The following is a 19,826-nucleotide window of genomic DNA, read 5'->3' as shown; positions in this document are numbered from 1 at the left end:
AGAGCTTATTGATAATTAAAGGCTGAAGAGAGCACTCACTGTGACAGAAAAGCCAGGAGAGATCTCTGGAGCAGTTTAGGGTAGTTGTAGTTCCACACCAGACTTTTTCCATCCAAGGGATGACTTGCTACTGATATAAAATCACTAGATAAATAAAACCCAAAAATGCACTGCAGAGATTACATAAAATACCTACAGAAGTAGCTGAGTGAATGACATCATACACAATACAGGATGAACAAACTTATCCACAGATAAAATACATTCTCATTTGTACTGCCAAGGTATTGAAGCACATATGAGTTTTGAGGAAATTAATTTTATCCTTTCTCCAGGAGAAATTATGGATTGTAAGTGACCCAGTGTCTTATTGTGTGAAAACAGTACATTAATACTTCTGACTTGTCATTAATCAATACATCACTAGCAAATTATTCTTGAAATTAAGCTGTTGCAACTCACACTGCTGAAGCACAAAGATTTAGAAGGGAGACAGAGTGGGTTACAATAAAATGAGATCCAATCCAAGGAGCTGTGCAAGCTGCTCAGTATGGAACGGGAAATTGCATTTCCCAGCTACACAAAGAGAATCACTGGGGGAATTCTGACAAGATTCAGTCTATGGAAAATATAAAATACAATGTAAAATAAAAAAATCCTGAAAATTCCCCCAGAGCATTCCAGTGAAACATCACCTGCTCCAGCAGTGCCTGGATGTTTCTGAATCAGCAAGTCTAACACGCAGATATTTTGTTTCAGGGGTCAATTTTCCCATTGATGCAAGGAGGATTTACACATGCAAGTCCCATTAACATTAATAGGAGTTGCCCACATAAATCCCCTTGCAATGATGGGAGAAAAGACCCCATAGTCTGCAAGGATCCGAGTTCTAATGATTACCTGTCAAATGGCCCTAAGCATCATCATCACCAGAAAAAGCAGACGAAGCAGCTTCATGGCTGGAAATGCCTGCAAAGGAGCAGTAACCACCTGCAGTCCCACAGCCCAGGCAGTGCCACAGAAGGGAAAATGGCATCAAATGGACTCTTGGAATATGAAGGGTTAATCCAATTAACCAACTTAAAAAGAAAGTACTCATTAAAAAAGGAATTCAAACATATCAAAGCACTCCTTAGGAAAAAAAAGGTGTGAATATTGTATGAGCTCCAAGGTGCTTGAAGGATAATACAGCTACTTGTTTAAAAATTCAATTAACCTTATCTTTCTTTAACTTGATTTATTAATAATCCTACAGATAAATTGCCAGTTTTTAAAAAGTCATGTTATCTTTTGAATACATCCTGTATGACAAGGCTTAAAAACGACTTCAAATAAGCCTAATCCTCACTTTGCATGCTTACATCATTTAAAGACAGAACAAAATGCAGTTCAGAGTATGATTTCTGTAAAATACCAACATCAACAGTCTGATCTACTGCTCCTGCAAGTGAGCTATTGGGTACTCAAGTACCATAGGAAAAACATTTAATGTTTCCATTCACCCTATGAAAGAGACATGAAAACAGTTTTTAAGCAATCAATGTAGTGTAAAGTCATAGCCTCCAACGTGTGCATCATTGCATTGGATCTCAAATCAAATCTGCACTCTTTCCAAACCTGCCTTCACATGGACACGAGCACTCAGACATGAATTGAGATAAACACAGGTACCCACATTGGCAATTACAGGTGTCCCCGTGCTGGAAGCAGCCAAGAGAATTCTCAGGAAACCCCAGTTAAAATGAACTGGTTTTCTTTGAGAAAAAGTTGAAAGAAAACACAGGACAATGCACTTGCAAGCAAACCTTTAATTTTCATCAAGCTATTTCTTTGTAAACATAGATAAGAGATTCAACTATGATCCCTGTATTTGAGAGACAAAGAGGGACAGGTCCCTCCACTCAGCTCTTTTACAGATCTGCAGATGTTAAATACAATCACCATACACTCATGCTTCCCAATACACAGAGAAATTACAGCTAAATGAAGAGGCAGCCTGCTTATTAATAGATATATTTATATATATATAAATAACTGCTCAATCACAAGCATCCAGAGGTTACAGCTGTGGAACACTGGGAACATTCCAGCCACGTATTTTTCTGAGGACTTTGGGATTATGCACACACACACCAGTACCTATCCAACAAAGGGTGCAAACACTAACCCTGAAATGCAAACTGGACAGTGGACACGATGCAGGACAAAGAGAACAGTATCAGTTATGCTGTAAAAAAATAAATAAATTCCCCTTTCTGGCCTGGAGCCAGGTTCAGGGCAGGCACAGGCACCACGGGACTGTACAGGAGCCTGGCTGTGGCATGGCCAGGCAGAGCTCTATGTTCATCACTCAATGGCATTTTTAAATATTTTATTTACTTACAGTATTTAAGCACTGCTGGAACTGACTCCACCTTCATGAAGAAGTTTAAACCCCAAGTCACCAACTCTAGAGATCTACTGGGTGTGCATTTTAAAGTAAATCTTTAAATATATGACAACTACTTTTCACATCTGATTTCAAGCATGGTTCAGAATAAGTGCAAGTTTAACAGGGTCATTTACAACAGCCTTCTCATTTTGCAGTTTTTTCATACAAACCAGGTTTATAAATAGTTCAATAAATTTTATTGTATAAATGCTTCATGATTTATCATTACAAAATGCATAGTTTACAGCAATCACACTAATTTTAATCCTGTTAACTGGGATCAATACAAACCTTTGGAATTATCAGTTGAACATTCTCTCTACCACAAACCCCCTCAGTTGATGGTCATTTAAACTTCTCAGACACCAAACTTCAAAAAATAACTACTGGCTTACTAAAGGACCAAACAGTGCAACAAATCCAGGGAGACTAGTAACTGGAATGCTCCACTTATGACTTTGAATTTTGCTAGGAAATCTGGCATGAAGTTTAAACTCTGCCATTTTCCTGACTCTAGTAAATGAAGTCACGAGTGAAAATGTGTCATCTGTTAGGTCTTACTAAAAAAAACTGAATGTAAAATAGTTCCATGTGAGGAACATCTTCTGGATTACATTTCCTGCTTGATTATGGCATCAGTTTCAAAACCATACAATAAAGGCACTCCAGAACTGTCAGTATTATTGCCTTTGAACTCCATTCAGAAGACCACTGTGAAGGACAGATGGTGAGCCTCACCTTCAGCTGCTTAATTAGCAGAGATCCAAGGATTTTTAGTAGACATCATCTTCTAACTGGTAAACAAACTTGCACTTTTTTCTTTTGCTTAGTTTTGACTTGTTCCCTCTTTAAAACATGAAGGATTATTTCCAAGATGTAAAACAAAACCAAATCATCTCAATAAATCGTGAATCCTATTTTAGCACTTTCAGTTCAGATGCTTCATTCTGTATTTTTTTTGTTTAGCTACAAACCCCACTGACTCTGGTGGACCTATGACTGTTTAGAAGTGCCTCAGCTATCAATGAAACTACTTTAAGAAGATGATCCAAGCTAAGGGAAGTAAGGCAATGGCAAATAACACATCTCTGGGGTTTTAAACCTTTTTCTTACTCTTCCTCCCTTATGTCCTAGTTTGGGTCAACCTCCTCCTAAGAGAACACTGTTCATTCATTCATTCATTCATTCATTCATTCATTCATTCATTCATTCATTCACTCTTCCTTTGTAACAGCAGCACCATCTCCACTATTGCTCTCCTCAGCTGAGGATTCAGGCTTTGTCTCTGGTGAATTATTCAATCCAGACTCTTCTGGTTCAATCTCATCTTCATCATAAATAATATCTTCTGGATTCGGTGGTGGGGGGCAAAATTCCTCTGTTGGAAACATTTCTCGGAAAATAGTCTCAGCCTATTCAGGAAAAAGAATAACATAAACTTTACCTTGAAATGTAACACCCTGAGGCAATATTTTACAGATATTTAAGATTAACCTCCGTTCTTTCCAATCAGTGGTGATTTAGTACTTTGACAGTATTGTAAACACATGGGAAATCCATCCCTTCTTGCAGACCTCGAAAGAGAAAAAGCAATTTATCTTTTTACATTGTTCTACTAGGAAGTCACAGCATGGGGCTTTGTAAAAAATGCTGGTCATTCTATGTTGTGCTGAGAACAAGAAAAGAGGATTATTTTTTAAGTCAACTGATCTTTTGCACTATTCAACTATCCTTAGCTGCAGTCCAAGGCAAAGCATGGGAAAGATCTTGGCTCTTTCCAGAGAGAGGGATCCATTGTATGTAACAAGGAAACCCAGCAATACAGAATAAACAATAATAATTTAACAACTCTTTCATTATAACTCTTTGATATGTAATGTAAGTAATTAAGGTAGACAATAGTTCCTTCAATATTTAGTGCATCAGCTGAGAAATGTGTGTCCAGTTGAGTCCAGCATTAAGGCACAGGCATGCAAGGGCTCTTGCACTGCAACTCCAGTAATTTGGAGTTGAATAAAACTAAATTCTGTTCCTGTTTTGCTGCATTTTTTACTTGTGTGGACTTTCACAGCAACTTTTACAGGGACCACAACCAAACTAATAACACTTGATTAACTCTGAAATCCTTCCAGATATAGAAAATAAACAGGTTAAAGGACAAATATTGGCCTGACAGTTTTAGTACATCCTCTCATGACCACGAAGATGCCTCAGAAGTCTGAAATATGTCAGGGTATATATTACTTTAGCTCATAATAATTCATGTCAGGCTGCAGCAGTGAAAATACAGAAAACTGGAAGCCAGATGCTTTACTGGATCCACACAAACAGGGTTTGAATGGAACATAAATGGCATCTTCATCTCATTTAGCCTGTCCTCAGGGCAAATAAATGCAACCATCAGCATTAATTCAGTATCACACCAGGAACTGAACACAGAATTACAACAAAACAAGAGAGCAGTAATTTGTGTGTGAGGTGTAGATGGAGAGTTGTCTGTAAGAGATGTTGTCTTGCCTTCCTAATCATGTATCAGCAGTGCAATCACAGCATGACAATCACAATTCAGAAATACTGATGGTAATGAAGAAATAAATCACAGCAAGTATCACTAAAACACTAATCTCAAATGATTAAAGAAATCAGATATAATTTTCCAAGCTATCTTCAACACTAATACACACACTGTGTTTTTTTAAGCTGTTCTGATCCATGAGTTGGCAAATATCTCCTGTTTGGAGAGTCCCACCCCATTCCTAGGAGGGTGAGAGTGATTTGGGATTGGAAGACACACCAACTTACAGATATTTCCCTCCTCTGCATGGTGTGACTCCTGCTTCATCTTCAGCCCTATTCTTCACTTTGCTCTCACACACTACTTCGAATTATAAATATGTTTACACTGATATATTTTCCACTTTAACTTGTGACCATTTGTTTCAAAATTTAAATCAGGTTCAAAAAAATGCAGCCTCTCTCTATTTTCTTAAAAAAACCCATAGCCTCTCTCACTATAAAAGGCAGTGATTTAGGCTCTTGATGGTTCCTCCTCAGAGATCTGCTTAGCATCTCTCTCACTGATGGCCAACAGTTTGAACACAAAGGCTGAACTACAGCACCAAGAATATTTAACCAGGGGCTGATCTATCCCATCATTGTTCATTGGTAAGAAGAAAAGCTCTTAAGAGAAGAAAACCTGAATGCTAGAAATGTTAGAATCAGAAACAGGTGGGGTTTAAGTGTATTCAACCGGTTTTTAACATACCCTGTTTTAAACAACAGTTTGAAAAAATCAAATTTAGAAAGGAACTAATTTACCATTTAAAACTGCTACCATAATAATTGTCTTGATTTTTTGTCTTTACAGTTCTTTATCCCTCTGAGAGGCAAATTATTGCCTTGTAAAACAAAATGAAGGTTACTATTAGCCCTTAATGACACTGTTCTGACCCTGCAGTTCAGGCTATGTCAGCCTTCCCACTTCAGAATCTTATTTTTAAGAGGTTTATGACTTAGTCATAAAAAATCCTGCAACTGGCTAGAAGATGGCATGCACATTGTCTGAACATGGCCATTAAAAGCACAGCTTTAAAAATGCCCAGTGACACTTGGCCCTCCAAAGCTGTCAAGTGTTCCTCCTGTCTCTGGAAGTGTCCTGACCCCACAGGGGCTGCTGGGGTTAATCTGCCCAAGAATTTGTACCTTCCTTACCCAGAGGATCTCTGAAAGGAAAATTCTTTATTACAGAGATAGATACCAAGGCAAAGAGAAGGCAAACTGAGGCAGGAGGCCCAATCTACCACATTAGGAACTGTGCTGGGCTTTTCCCCAGTAAGTTTCTGGTTTGGGACTATGTCCTAAACTTCTTTGATGATCCTTCCAACTTGAACTGCAAACAGAATTTTCTGGCTTTGATTTCTACTGTATCTCCTCCTTTACCATCCAGGTAAAAGATTGTGACTATCTTCTGACCTCTCCATTTACCTAGTTTTATAGTTAAGCAGAGTTACCATGTATATTTTTGTATAGCAGAATAACCACGACTGTATTGGACTTATTTCTTTAAAATTCAAGTTCTGCAACCAAAATCTGCTCTGCCCAACCTGTTTGACAGCACAGTCGTTTCCTAAAGCAGAGTCAGGCCCAGAGCAGACATAAACGTTGGAGGGTAAGCCAGCATAGGAACTCTTCTCAACTCCTGAAGAATCTCTCATGTTGAAGTAGACTGCCCAGAGGACTCTGGGCTTCTTCTCCAGTTCTTCATTTTCAGTCTCTGAAAAGGGAGTGTTTGCAATAATCAGTGTTTTGTGTGATAAGGTAGAAATATAATCTAGCATACTGGAAATCAAATTTTTACCACGGAATTACTATAATGAAGTATTTTTGTTCTTCAAAAAGCTAATGATTTAAATTTCTGAGATTCTCCTTCACCATTGTTTCCCTTTCCTCTCCAAACACAGCTATGCAAACTCTCCTCTCTCTGCACACCCTCCACCACACCAGCAGCAGTTATCACTGCCAGCACCTTACCAAAAAGTCTGGTTTAAATTTAAACCTCTCACATTATCTCCTTCACTGGGGATAAACTCCCAGAGCACACAGACTGAGCAAGTCCTCCCTGGGCTCTGCCAGCTCCAAGGCATTGCATTCCTTGTGCACAGATATTTCTGATGTGTCATTTCTTCCCCTAGTTTCATATTTTATCCTTGTACATAGAATCTCTAATTGTGGCAGTGCTGCTAAATGAAAGTAAGTGACCAATTTGGATTTCTCTACACTTACTGAGGGTTGTACTGTGCTGCAACACTCATCAAGAATACAAAATTATCACAAACTCAACTTCTTTGCTCATAATCTGTTCCTCCCTGCTGTACTTTGCACATTCCTCCTGCACACAGGCAGAAAAAACTCTGGGAAGATGAAGGTCACTTTTTCACACTGCACAATGCAATGGAGGAATACACAACACAGATTCTGAGCTTAATAGATACTATTTGTTTGGAATATTTGCTGTCCCCTTTCTTGTATTTTACCTCCTCTAAAGTAAATGAAGCTTGTAAAAGACCTTGTGAGATTTACTTCTTTCCAAGGAAGAAACTTCTTGATAACTATGGCATTCAAAACAATATTTTAAAGCAGTTGAATTACAAAAAAAGAGATAAATCTGTGCTATTCCTTCAGTATCTTTTTGTAACTGTCAAATAGTTTAAAAAAATAGGTGCTACCCATAGTATACAGTTTGAAATATAAATTAAATTCATCAGCCTGTGAAAGTCTGAGCCTTAATACAGGGCAAGATGCTCTTTAATATATTTAAAAGTTCACATTGCTCATAAAAGTTACTTCTTCCTCATTTAGGCAGGAAAATGAATGGAGTCCTCTTCTCCAGGTGACTTTGCCTCTTTGACCTGCCATGGCCCAGTGCTCACTTTATCTGGTGATTCATTTTCAATAACTCCAACAGTATTTGTTCTGACATTTTAATTAAAATACGACCACTACCTCATCCTGATGATAAAAAGGCCTATGTGTCAGGGAAAACTGGCTTTTCAGTGCCTCAGTGCACCTGAGGACCCCTATGATCACAGAGTTCCTACAGAAGAATTTCAGTCAGCTTCTAAACAATCTATCATTTCGAAACTGGATCACTTCAAACATTAAGATTAATGCTACTCCTCCCCAAATGATTAGAAGACACTAAGCTGATCTTCTCTCCACCAGGTCTTTGAAAGACATGGCACTGTCTTGAAAATTGAAGATAGAAGTTAAATATTAAAAGGTGAAATAAGCAGGCTTTAAGTTAACACATATAAAGATGAGAAATGTTTGCAACTCTCCAGTCTAATAAAGTTTTCTATTTACAAAGCCAAGGTGTTTTCTAAATATTACAAACAAACCAATAATGACTGTTTTTAAAGTACTCCCACATCTCAGTTAGTAACTTGCATTTATACCAACAGAAGCCCTGTCACTGGGAGCTGAGCACTGCTTTCTCTCAGAGAAGTGGGATTTACTGCCTTGCAGCATGGGCACACTGCATTTAAACTGCTTTTGCCAGGGGTAGAACACAGCAGCATCTCCCATATGCACATCAGCCACTCTGTGAGCATCTACCACATGGTTAGATTCAAATGATCCAAATATGGTTACATTCAAGATCTCAGGATTAAATTTCAAAAACTTGTGTGGAATTATCCCAAGTATTTCAGGAACAATTCCATTCTAGGCAGCAACTGCTCCATCAGCAGCTGCTTCCCTCTGGGGTGTGGAATTGTCCATCTCAGGACCAAAGTTCAAAAAAGTAGCCAAGGTTTCCTTGAATTTAGGGCCAAGTAGTTAATTATTGGGAATCTATCTTTGTGATAACAATAGAGAACAACTTTATGCTTCCACTGCTTACAGCAGAATCTAGAGAATTTCAACTCAAACAGCAAACAAAGAAACACTTGAAGACAAGAGGCTGAGCAATAGCCTGAGAAGAATAAGAGAAAAGAACAATCCAAGCAGCTTCCAAAATTTCACAAATATTTCATTACATTACTGCACCTTTCAAAGATGTGCTGAACAGCAAAATATGTTTCCTGGAAAAAAGAAAGTGTGAAAAATAGGAAACTCCCAGACACTTACAGTCATGCCCTTGGATACTAAAGTTAACCACAGATGAAGTCAGTAACAGCTACTTTAGTAAATTATATTTATGCAAGATAGTATCATAATATCTCATTTATTTATCTTTTACCTTTTTCTGTATTTAGATTAAATAACTTCTGTACAACAGGCTCTAAATCTTCCCTTGCAGTTTTAGTTGATGGACAGGTTAGATGGACTAAATCTGGGAAAGCAGAACACAAATTCCAATCACCAACACACAGACAGATAAACAACATTTACAATTTTTATAAGGCACAGCAAGCTTTTAGAAATCCCAATTCTTCACCAAATCATTTCCTTTAAGCCAGGGAAGTGCTGTACTATGGACAGTGTATGTGCAGCACACACAGAGATTCTCTGGAAACACCTCAGAATTCTCTAAGTCTCTTCTGTGATATACACTATGACAGAGCAACCCTTGGTCCAACATTTTATTTCTCTCCTTCTTAGATGGGAGGAACTATTGCTGAACTCTTCCTTTAGCTGTTCTGTTTTGCAGACTCTGCAGTTGCTGCCTCCTTGGACAATCACCTGGTGCAGCTCCTGAGCCTTTTCTGTCCCACTGGCCTCTGCTCAGACCCAGAACCAGCTGCTTGACCCCACCTGATTTTCCAGCCTTTCATTCATTTAAAAGCCTCACCTTAATCATAGAACCCCTTACTGGACTCATTTGCTCCTGGTAACTTCTAACCAGAGGAGTGTCCATCAGAGAATCATGAAGGAATTTAACATTGCACAAAGTTTAAACTCATTAGTTTTTTCTTCATGACTGTAAATTTCCATTTAAAAGCAGTGCACAGCTCTGGTATTATTTAAATCTAGATGACATCTTTGTCTCTTCTCTCTGAAGCTTGGCTGTATTTGTTGTCATTATTTTCCAGTACATGACACAGATCTTGACCCTGATTCCATCAGGAACAGAAATTTAACCCTTCACGCTCCTCTGTTTTCAGGTTGCACACATACAGATTCTATTCAAACATTAATATTCATTTTTTTATTCAACCCAGACCAAACCTTCTGTCTGAAGGAGTATGTACTAAAATAAGGAAAAGGGTGGTGATAATCAAAGTCTCCTCCTAATCTTAACTAGGATGCTTCTAATCCCAAACACTGTAACAAAATCTATTCTTTCCTCAAAAAACCCAGCTATAAATCACTAAAGTTCACATCATTTACTTTCTATAAAATCTTTTTTATTATCTTTAAGGTTATGGTCATGAGTCCCAGTCATCAGTATATATTTTGATTATATTTGATTTACTCAGGTATAACTGCATTAGTTACAGTGGTTGCCAACATTTGTCTTGAAGTAATTCTCCCAGCAAGAAGAACGATGAGCTCAGTTCCTGATTTCATCATTACAGCCTCCATTTTTAGGGCAAGTGAAGGAGTTTGGTTCCACTCAAGTGGCAATACAGATGATGTGCCTGTCATTGGTGCAGTGTGATCAAAGTGTAGATGTATTTGTATACTTATCTTAAATAATTGTTCCAAGGAGAAATCATTCAGGTTAAAACCCATTTAGAGATAATGATGTAAAAGTTTTTTAAAAAATTATGAAATATGTCCCATAACTGGAACTCAGCTATGCCTAATATAGAACTTTATTATTTCAATATATGAAGACAAATTTCATTAAGGAAGGCAGTACCTTCTCTTCTGGAATGAAAGGAATTTATGGAGAAAAGTAAATAACAGAAACCTTAATATTTCAGCACCATAAAAATCCTCCTGAAACTAATACTTTAGATCTATGCAACATCAATCCTTCATTAGTTTCACTTCCTGTTGTACATATTTTGTGAACCCTTAATACAAAGAAATCAGATATTTAAATGATAAATATTAACAATATGCTTTATGGCACTAAGTTATTAATTAATTAATTAAAAGCTTTTTTTTTTTACTGTTATTTAGTAGGAAATATAACTTTGAATGACTTGATCATTTACTTTACTCTTCTTTCATATGCAAAGAACTTAGTTTAAGCCTATTAAACAGCAAAATAAATTGGTTATTATTGCAGCTACTGATTTCTTGTTAAAAAGAATTAGGTAAAGAAACCTCTAATTCTAGTCTAATAAATACCCAAAATGAGCATTTTATTGCTCATTTATTTCAAGTTCACATAAAATACCAACAACAGAATCCTTTCAGAAGATAAAAAGCTCCCAAATACAGTGTATTTTAGGTATTTCCATTTAACAGTTCAGCTAAGGGAACCCATTTAAAAAAAAATAAAATTATCACGTGCTTTGGAACATGATTTTTATCTCCTGAAGGAGGATTTGTTCCTGTGTCAGTGAAAATGAGCCCATGAAGCTCCATGATGGCAGGAAGCCACTGCTCCCCGTGCTCTGTGCAGCAGAGCAACAACACACAGAGATTTTCAGTTCTGCTCCAGAGCTGCCAGAGCCACCAGGGAAATCCTCCTTTACTCACAGGTGTCCTTCATGCACGTCATGGTGGAGGAGCAGAGCTCGATGACACAAACTGCTGCTCTGCCCCCCTCCAGGGGAGGCACTGCCAGAATGGAAACCTGGGGAGCAGAAACAGAGCTTGAGGGAAAGCTGAGTGTCCTGGAGGATTGTGGCACCACAATCCTCACTGCAGGTGCAAAGGAACTGCAACGACACCATTTGGTTTTCTAGTTTATTAGGACAGAACACTGATTAATATAATCTAAAATTAAGGACTGCAAAGACTGACAAAGCAGATCCAAAGAAGCATCATAAAGTGTACAATGAGAACTTCAAACAGCAAAAAGAAATGTTTAAAAAAAACAAAGGAACTTCGAACAAAGATTGGACAAGAGAAATAATTAACAGAATAGTAAGGGTAAGAGTTTATTAAAAGCAAGCAGAATTAAAATTAAAGACAGCAGCTTAGCAGTTCTATTAATTATAGTGTGAGCCAAACAGGAAAATCCCAGTCATTGAACCAAACCAAACTAAAATTTTAATAGTTTTATAGACAGTGAAACTAATTAAACAATCACCAGTAGAGAGCTGACTAAAGATCTTGATTCAAGCACAAACAAAACTGAATTAATGACTTAATTCCTACCAACAAGTAAATATTAAGAAGAGACAAATGATACAGAATTGGTGTGTACCTGCTGCTCTGAGTCTGTGTTCAATACAGACTGATCTGTAATGAGCACTGCCCTGGAGATCTGCCTACAATTAAATAAAAGAATGATGTAAAAATAGTTATATAATCAATTTAATTATGCAAAATCAAAACAAAACTGTAAAAAACAGCAATTTAGAATCATAGTTTTGGTAATACCAGGGCCATTTCAGTATATAACCTTGATTACTCTGATTGCACCTGCAGTTTGTGCTCCTGCAGTGCTCAGGGTGATCCCTGCTCTGACACACAGGCAGGGCATGCCCAGTGCTTCTGGCAACAGCAATCACATCACAGAAATCAGGCAACTTTAGTACTCCTCTAAAGCTGAATTTACTAAATTTAAAGCAAGGACAGCAACTGGCACCTTCACCTTTCAAACACATTCTAACAAATATGAAATTCCTAACATATTTAGAGCTCTTGGATTTTTCCTATGGAAAGGGGGAATATGATTTCAATGCCAACTGAAGAAAACCTGACTATAGAAAGTACACAGTGTATCCTGCAGTTAATAAAAAAGAAATACTTTGCACAGAACTGAGCTGTACTGCAAAAAATAAAGGAGTGGACAGCAAACTCTTCAGTTGAACTTGTAGGGTATTTTACACACCATTATTTAAAGAAATTGTGGTTTTTGTTTTACCACATACCTGTAACACACATTTGTGCATGTGCTCTCTGAGAGGTAACTGTCTTCCACAATAAAATAGTTGGCATTTATTCTTTGTCCAAAATGATCCACAATAGCTTTGCACCTGTTTAAAAGACAAACAAACAAACAAATCACAGTAAGGAATTTTGATGTAAGGTAACAAAAGCATGCATAAGTAGTTAAAATTGATTTATACATCACAATATTTGTATCTTTCAATTAATTTAGCTATGTATTTTTGAACATGTGAACCCCTAAACCAATTCAACTGATCACCAAATCCTAGACTGACACATTTTATCTGGTATATGCAGCTTTCCACATGCAATGCCAATACAGATAACGATATCCCAACCTTAATAAATTGGTCACTTTTTACAGAAAATATAAGCTTACAACATTGGCATTTAGTTCTACATTTCTTACCTCATAATATGTAAAAAAATAAACCTGTGAATTATTTTGTAGGTACTACCCGATTTCAGGGCAGTTTCTTTCTCAGAAAGACACCTTTACCAAACCCAAGTTTATTTTGACAATAATATTTGACAAATTAAATAGCAAATTAACTCAGGACATTTGGGAAAGCTCCCTGGCAAATGAGTGCATCAGACTGTTCCAAGAGTGAGTTGCTGTGTTTGTGACTAAATATACCCTTTATCTCTAAGTTACACACAAAGGGATTAACTAAGTCCTGGTGTTTTAGGAATGACACAAATGTTCTCCATAGAACAAGGACAGAAATAGAAGTGGGACAGAAATGCAAACGACAGAAATGAACCCATTCAGTGAGCTTAAATGAGAACACAAATTTCAGATTTTAAGGGGGAAAATTGCCTATGAAAGAACAAACTTCACTTATAGATGACATATGAAACCACATCATATATAAGACAAAGAAAAGGGAGGCTGCACACAGACACTCACTAAAGCAACCTCTACTGCTGTTCTACATCCATGATCTGTGTTCTCTTCTACACTACCAGAACATTTACTGCATAAATAAATAAAGCAAATTAGCTTTACTTAACTTTTTCTTGGGACATGAAAATTACTCTTTTAAAAAACTAAACTCTCCTGAGTGACTTTATCAAGGCTTCAACAGTTTAACACACAGGATTTAAACCAGTGAATTTTCTCACACATGTGTGCATGAACAGGGAAACATCCAAAGGAACACAATGCTGAGCCAGAGCTCACTTACAGATTTACCTGAGTTTTATCATAGTGCAACTTCATCTGTGGAATATCTGACTTGTAAGTTATGCCTTAGGAATGAACATTTCTCTAACTTAAACCTATTTGTCAGCTTCTGTGATTATAATGATCTACAAACCCAAATCTAAATAAATAATAGCAATCAGCTCCCAGCAGCTCTGGTAAAGCAGTTGTTCCTATAACCTGAGATGAGAACTGAAAAAGGGTGCACACACAGTCCTCATCTGTAAATGTAAGAGGTTTATGACTATTAAACATGTTTTTGCAACACTGACTTCTAATGCTGACTTCTCAGGTATCTGGCCCCTACATATATTCCTATTTTCAAATCCAACAGGTTCCTTGACAGCAGCACAAGCACTGTTTAACATCTAACATTCTTCAGTTTCAAATCCTATCCAACGTGTGTTTCACTTGCAACTTTAACAAGTTTTTCTCAACTGTTAACCCCAGTGATTTCATTCTCTAATTCTCATTTGAATACTGCAAATAAACAAGGAAGTCGAGCTGCTGCAGCTCATTTCTAATTATAACCTTTCTTATTGTTTATGAAACAATTTCCCCACCACCCCCCAAACATTATGGAAGGGGAAAGGTTGATTAAATGTCATGTTGCATCACTCAAAGCCAGCGAAAGCAACGACACATTTTATTTTCCAGCTAAGTGTTGTTTCCTCTCCTTTGTTCAGGAATAGCAGCAGGTCATATGTGTGATAAGATTTTAAACTGAGAGAGAAAGAGAGAGAGAGAGAGAGCTTTTCATTTCAGTCCCACTTCACTTCAAAGGGTGATGCTGAGAAAATTTCTTTCAAGTAGTGCTTCCACATGCAGCAAACACTGGTGCACTGACATTATCAGGTCTCTGTCATCTGATCTGTGTTGCGACAATGAATCACAGAGAACCCTCCATTGACCTTCTTTCAATGTGTCTGGATAAAAGGATGAAAATTAGAATCCATCTCCTTGCAGTGCCACGAGTTATAAATGTACTTTATAGGGCTCATTATCCAAACTAATGGACTAAGGGCGACATCCTTGAAATGGACTCAGCAGCACTGACAAAGCCAGGCTGCAGTATTTCAGCAGATATGTAAATTACTGCATGTTTGCTCTATCTTTTTATCACAGATGTATAAATGTCCATTTATCACAGCTCTTCCATTTTGAGACAGAATTATGCAATTGGAAACATATGTGAAGTGTGATCAATATCAAATGCCCACCATTATGATGTAATTTTACATGTACCCAGGAAAGTGACATACAATAAACACACAAGAACAACAACATTATCATACATTCAATGTGGTTTTTTCCTCAGCCTCAGAAACACAATGTGGTTTTTATTTTCTAACAGTTCTACCAAGAACTCAGGATGTTCTACAAACTTATTAAAACAGCAGATCTGGTACAATACATAGAAACCAGATCTTTTCAAGTGCATTACCAAAACCTTAAAATAGGGATGTCTAAAATTTCTAATCTTTCACACTGTCTTGCCTGAATCTTATTTTCAAAAACTATAAAAAGGATAAAAATAATTGCAGAGCTGGGTATGAAATATACTGTTCTCTGTATATACAGGCATGGATAGGAAAATGTGAAAAAGCAATGTTAGCCACATGTAGAAAAAAGTTGGAATAAACTTTGGTGATTTTTGAGACTTTTAATTAAACTCTAACCTAAAAGTTTTAGAAGAAAATCAAGGCTGTAGGCAGAAGTATAGATTTTCTTTATGTGTACTAAAGCAGGAATATTAAAAATAGAGCAAAAATCACTGCCTTAAGGCATGGATGAAGCCTGGAGGGCTGTGGAAGGAGCTATAAGCTGGTAATGACCACTGCACAATGCATCTCTGCAGTGCTGAGTGAGCCATTTGTAACCTGGGGAGGCTGCCTGTGCAAGCACAGAGACTGCACTGACAACCAGATATGAATTTGCCTCTTACCAATTACTATTAATGGTCTGTTGACTCAAAAGCTCAGTAACTCATAAATAGCCTCATTAACAACTTGATAGCTGATTTTTATTAGGCAAAACACTGAAGCCCAAAGTCAAGAGGAAATACAAGCTGGTGCAGGGAGGGAATACACAGTGAGGAGGGAGATAACAGCAAGAACAAAACAGAAGATAAAGTAAATGGGTATCTTGGATGTGTTGTGCTTCTTCATACTCACTATCAGATAATAGCATTATTAAAAGCTCAATGGTTTTGGAATAATTAAAGTCTGGTAAAATCTTTAGAAGTATTTCAATAATTCCACTCCTCAAAAATATATCATTCTAAAATGGCACAAGTGAACCCCAAAAGCAGCCTAAAAAAAGACTCCTGACAGCTATGCTGAACCTTGTGGAACTTATAATCAAAACATAAAGGCAGGTTAATGGAAAAGCAGCACTCCAGCTCCTCTGGAACACACATAACCTTATAAAGAAAACATTGATTTCAAAGGTCTTCAGGATGTGCAAAGAAGCTGGAAACTGGGGCAACCACTTATCACTGACCAGTTAAAATCTGCACAGAGTGGGGTTTGGAAGTTGCCACCAACTATAAGCTTTGTCCCCTTGCAAGAGCAATTTAAGTATTTAAACATTATTGTAATATAAAAGTTCCTACAATTCAAATCAGTGTTAAAATAAATTACAGTTTCTGCAAGGGGCACCGTTTAATTTGCATATGAATCATGCATTTGGAACAACACACCTGATGAAACATTTATATCTCAAAGTCTACAACTGTGCAGTGAACTCCAGAATCTCCAGGAATTGGCAGAAAGGTAAAATCTGGGGTTTATCCAGTTTCAGGGTAAACAGCTACTACCTAACCATGTTGTGACAAATGCAGCTACAAGGATTGTGCTTAAGGAATTGCAGAGCAACAGGGAAGTAAACACACCACCCCCTCATTTAACTACCTATTCTCCTAATAAATTAGTACTACATCATTTCTAAATTAATTTTCTACATAGCATCTTGAACTTTTCAATCATAGAAACTAACCTGCAAACAGACTCTTTAAAGCAGTCAAAGTCTGTAGTTACATTAATATCTGATAAAATGTGTATAACAGAAATATGACAATTTACAGAGGTGTGAAAAATGCCTCTATGGAAAAAACTCTGCGTTGATTTTTCTTAGTTCAACTTTAAACCTGCCTTCAGGCCTGATATTGTTGTAAAAGAATTTATTCTGGAATAAGAGGGCAGCATAGTTTATGACAACAATCTACCTAAAAACTCATTAAAGTCTTTTCTCTTCGAGTGACATGCATTATCAGCAAAGATTAATCTGATGAGTCTTTAGGTGAGCTCCATTTTTAAAAATGCAATAACAGAGGGCTTTGTTGTCATCTGATGAAAATCAATTAGAGTAGGTAAGGCCACAAGGAAAACTAACATCACTCATCACCAGCCCCCCGGCAGCTGAAATGATTTGTCTTCCAAGCTTGGGTGATCAGGAGCTGTAGTAATATCACAGGGAAATTAATTTAGTTTCTATATTCTAGACCCACTTTCCTTGTTCTGGAGGACCTATACACAAATTACTTTTAATCAAGGTTGATGTGTTATTAATACCAAGGAGGATTTGGGAAGAACCATTTTTTTTTAAATTGACTTGAGACATTTTTCACCTGTGTTTTGTGTATGAACAGAAGGTTCCTGATGTCAGCCTTACCTTCCCGAGGCTCTGTCCAGCACCAGGCAGCGCACGGCGTGACGGAGGCAGTAGATCCCCCCAAACACAGCACACAGCCTGCAACAGGGGGGACAAAGGTTACTGCAATCAGCCTGAGGGCTCAGCAAGGCAAAGCTCTGAGCTGTTGGTAACTCTGATTTACTCACAGGATGGACCCCCTCAAGAGAAGCAGGGTTGGAGCCAGGCTGGGAGAGCTGGGGGTGTTCACCTGGAGAAGGCTCCAAGCAGAGCTCAGAGCCCCTTCCAGGGCCTAAAGGGGATCCAGGAGAGCTGGAGAGGGACTTGGGAATAAGGGTTGGAGGGACAGGACAAGGGGAACAGCCTTAAACTGAAGGAGGGTAGGTTTAGATTGGATATATGGAAGATATCGCTCCCTGTGAGGGTGGGCAGGCCCTGGCATAGGGTGCCCAGAGCAGCTGTGGCTGCCCCTGGATCCCTGGTGGTGTCCAAGGCCAGGCTGGACAGGGCTTGGAGCAGCCTGGGACAGTGGAAGGTGTCCCTGCCCACAGCAGGGGTGGCATTGGATGAGCTTTGAGGTCTCTTCCAAGCCAAACCAGTCTGTGATTCTGTGATTTTGAAATGAAAGCGTTTTGATCTCTCTTCACAGATGATAAATTTGGAAAACCTTCACTTTGCAAACCTCCCAAAATGGCATTATTTTGTCATTCTAATATCAGTTCAAAGACAGTCATCCCCACAATCCCTTCTGACCTGCAGGACTGGTGCAGCCCAGCCAGGGGCACAGTGTCCCCAGGCCCCTCTCTGCACTCCCAGGGCAGCAGCCCAAGGAGCTGTCAGCACCACCGAGTACCATGGGACATGCTGGGATATCCAGTTCCCTAAAAACACCCCTGCTCCTCATAGAAAACCAGAGATACATCCCAAAACTCCCAGCCTTGGCTGTTTGGAGATGGTTGAAGATGACACAAAGGTTAAACATCCACTGAAGAATTTTTAGATAATGTAGAGCTGTGGGTTTATTATCTCTAATGCTGCCTGCAATCCACAGCTTCCTGCCTGACACAGCAGCTATCAGGATCTTTCAAACAAACTCAGAGGAGTTTATTTCATATCTTGCATATAAGAATAGCACTATTCACTTAACTAGAGCTGGATTCCTTAGTTAAAAACATTAATTACAGTCTTCCTTTGACTTCAACCACAGCCAGGGGTTTTTGATATATACACATTATTTTTCTAGCATGCTTTGAAAGAACTTTGCTGCTTGGCTGCACAAAAATGTGAATTACTTCTTTTCAAGAGTAACCTGCTATCCAGGGGGGGAGGGCACGACCTGTTTTCATAGGCCAGCAGAAAAGTTCTCTTTTAAAATGAAAATTGAAAGGAGTTTTGATTATGTTGCTAAACAATCACAGCCAAAACAGCTATTAAAACAGCCTAGCATGAAAAATGACAGAGTTAGGAAGAACTTGCCAAAATTATTTAAATACAGAAACTGAAATATTAAACTAAATGGCACCCCAATAATTTATGACAAAGTGAAATCATTGTGCTGGCATTACTTTCATACAATGGGCTATTCAAGATGATTTGACTGCACTTGAAGTACAAGGCAACTCTTTGATACCATTAACCCTAAATGACAGACATTTAAACTGATATTACTCTAATTAACTGGCGACTGCCTCCACCAATAATTCAAGTTTTGCTGAAAGATAGCAACAACACTGTACTTGGCTTCAACTTTGCCCTGGTGACATCAAATCATATTACAGCTAAATTAACAGTTGTGAAAATTTTTGGCCTGGTAGCCCCTCCATCATCCACAGCCTTTAAATGCCATTTCAGTCCCCATCGAGGCAGAAATCAGCAGCTGCAATTTTTAATACAGCTGTGAAACAATAAGACATATTAAAAGCTGCATTTTTTGACAGGATATTCACAGTGATTTATGAGTTTGTATATAATTTGATTATTCTATTAATTTTACTGATTACTGATTCAGCTAATACAGTGAAGGTCACTTACAAAATAAATCTTCATTACATTTCACAGAAAGTAACTGCCTCCAACTAGTTG

The 19,826-nt window shown here is 38.0% G+C and overlaps 1 protein-coding gene across 1 annotated transcript in view; it reads right to left on the bottom strand.

Annotated features, from left to right (window-relative positions):
• Positions 1-1,793: 1,793 nt before the first annotated feature.
• CHM (CHM Rab escort protein) overlaps positions 1,794-19,826 on the bottom strand; it is a 49,958-nt gene continuing 31,925 nt past the window's right edge. Inside the window, exons 9-15 of the mRNA XM_014888312.2 lie at positions 17,766-17,843; positions 12,871-12,975; positions 12,201-12,264; positions 11,528-11,624; positions 9,171-9,263; positions 6,535-6,704; positions 1,794-3,843 (exon numbers count right to left, since the gene is read on the bottom strand). Of these exons, the coding sequence (XP_014743798.2) occupies positions 3,646-3,843; positions 6,535-6,704; positions 9,171-9,263; positions 11,528-11,624; positions 12,201-12,264; positions 12,871-12,975; positions 17,766-17,843 (805 nt within the window). The 3' untranslated portion in view covers positions 1,794-3,645. The remainder of the gene's footprint in view (positions 3,844-6,534; positions 6,705-9,170; positions 9,264-11,527; positions 11,625-12,200; positions 12,265-12,870; positions 12,976-17,765; positions 17,844-19,826) is intronic.

The sequence above is a fragment of the Sturnus vulgaris genome, chromosome 14 (assembly GCF_052056855.1).
Source record: "Sturnus vulgaris isolate bStuVul1 chromosome 14, bStuVul1.hap1, whole genome shotgun sequence".
In the NCBI taxonomy this organism is placed as follows: domain Eukaryota; kingdom Metazoa; phylum Chordata; class Aves; order Passeriformes; family Sturnidae; genus Sturnus; species Sturnus vulgaris.
Note: the sequence above shows the minus strand (reverse complement) of the source record. Positions and strands in the feature narration are given on the sequence as shown.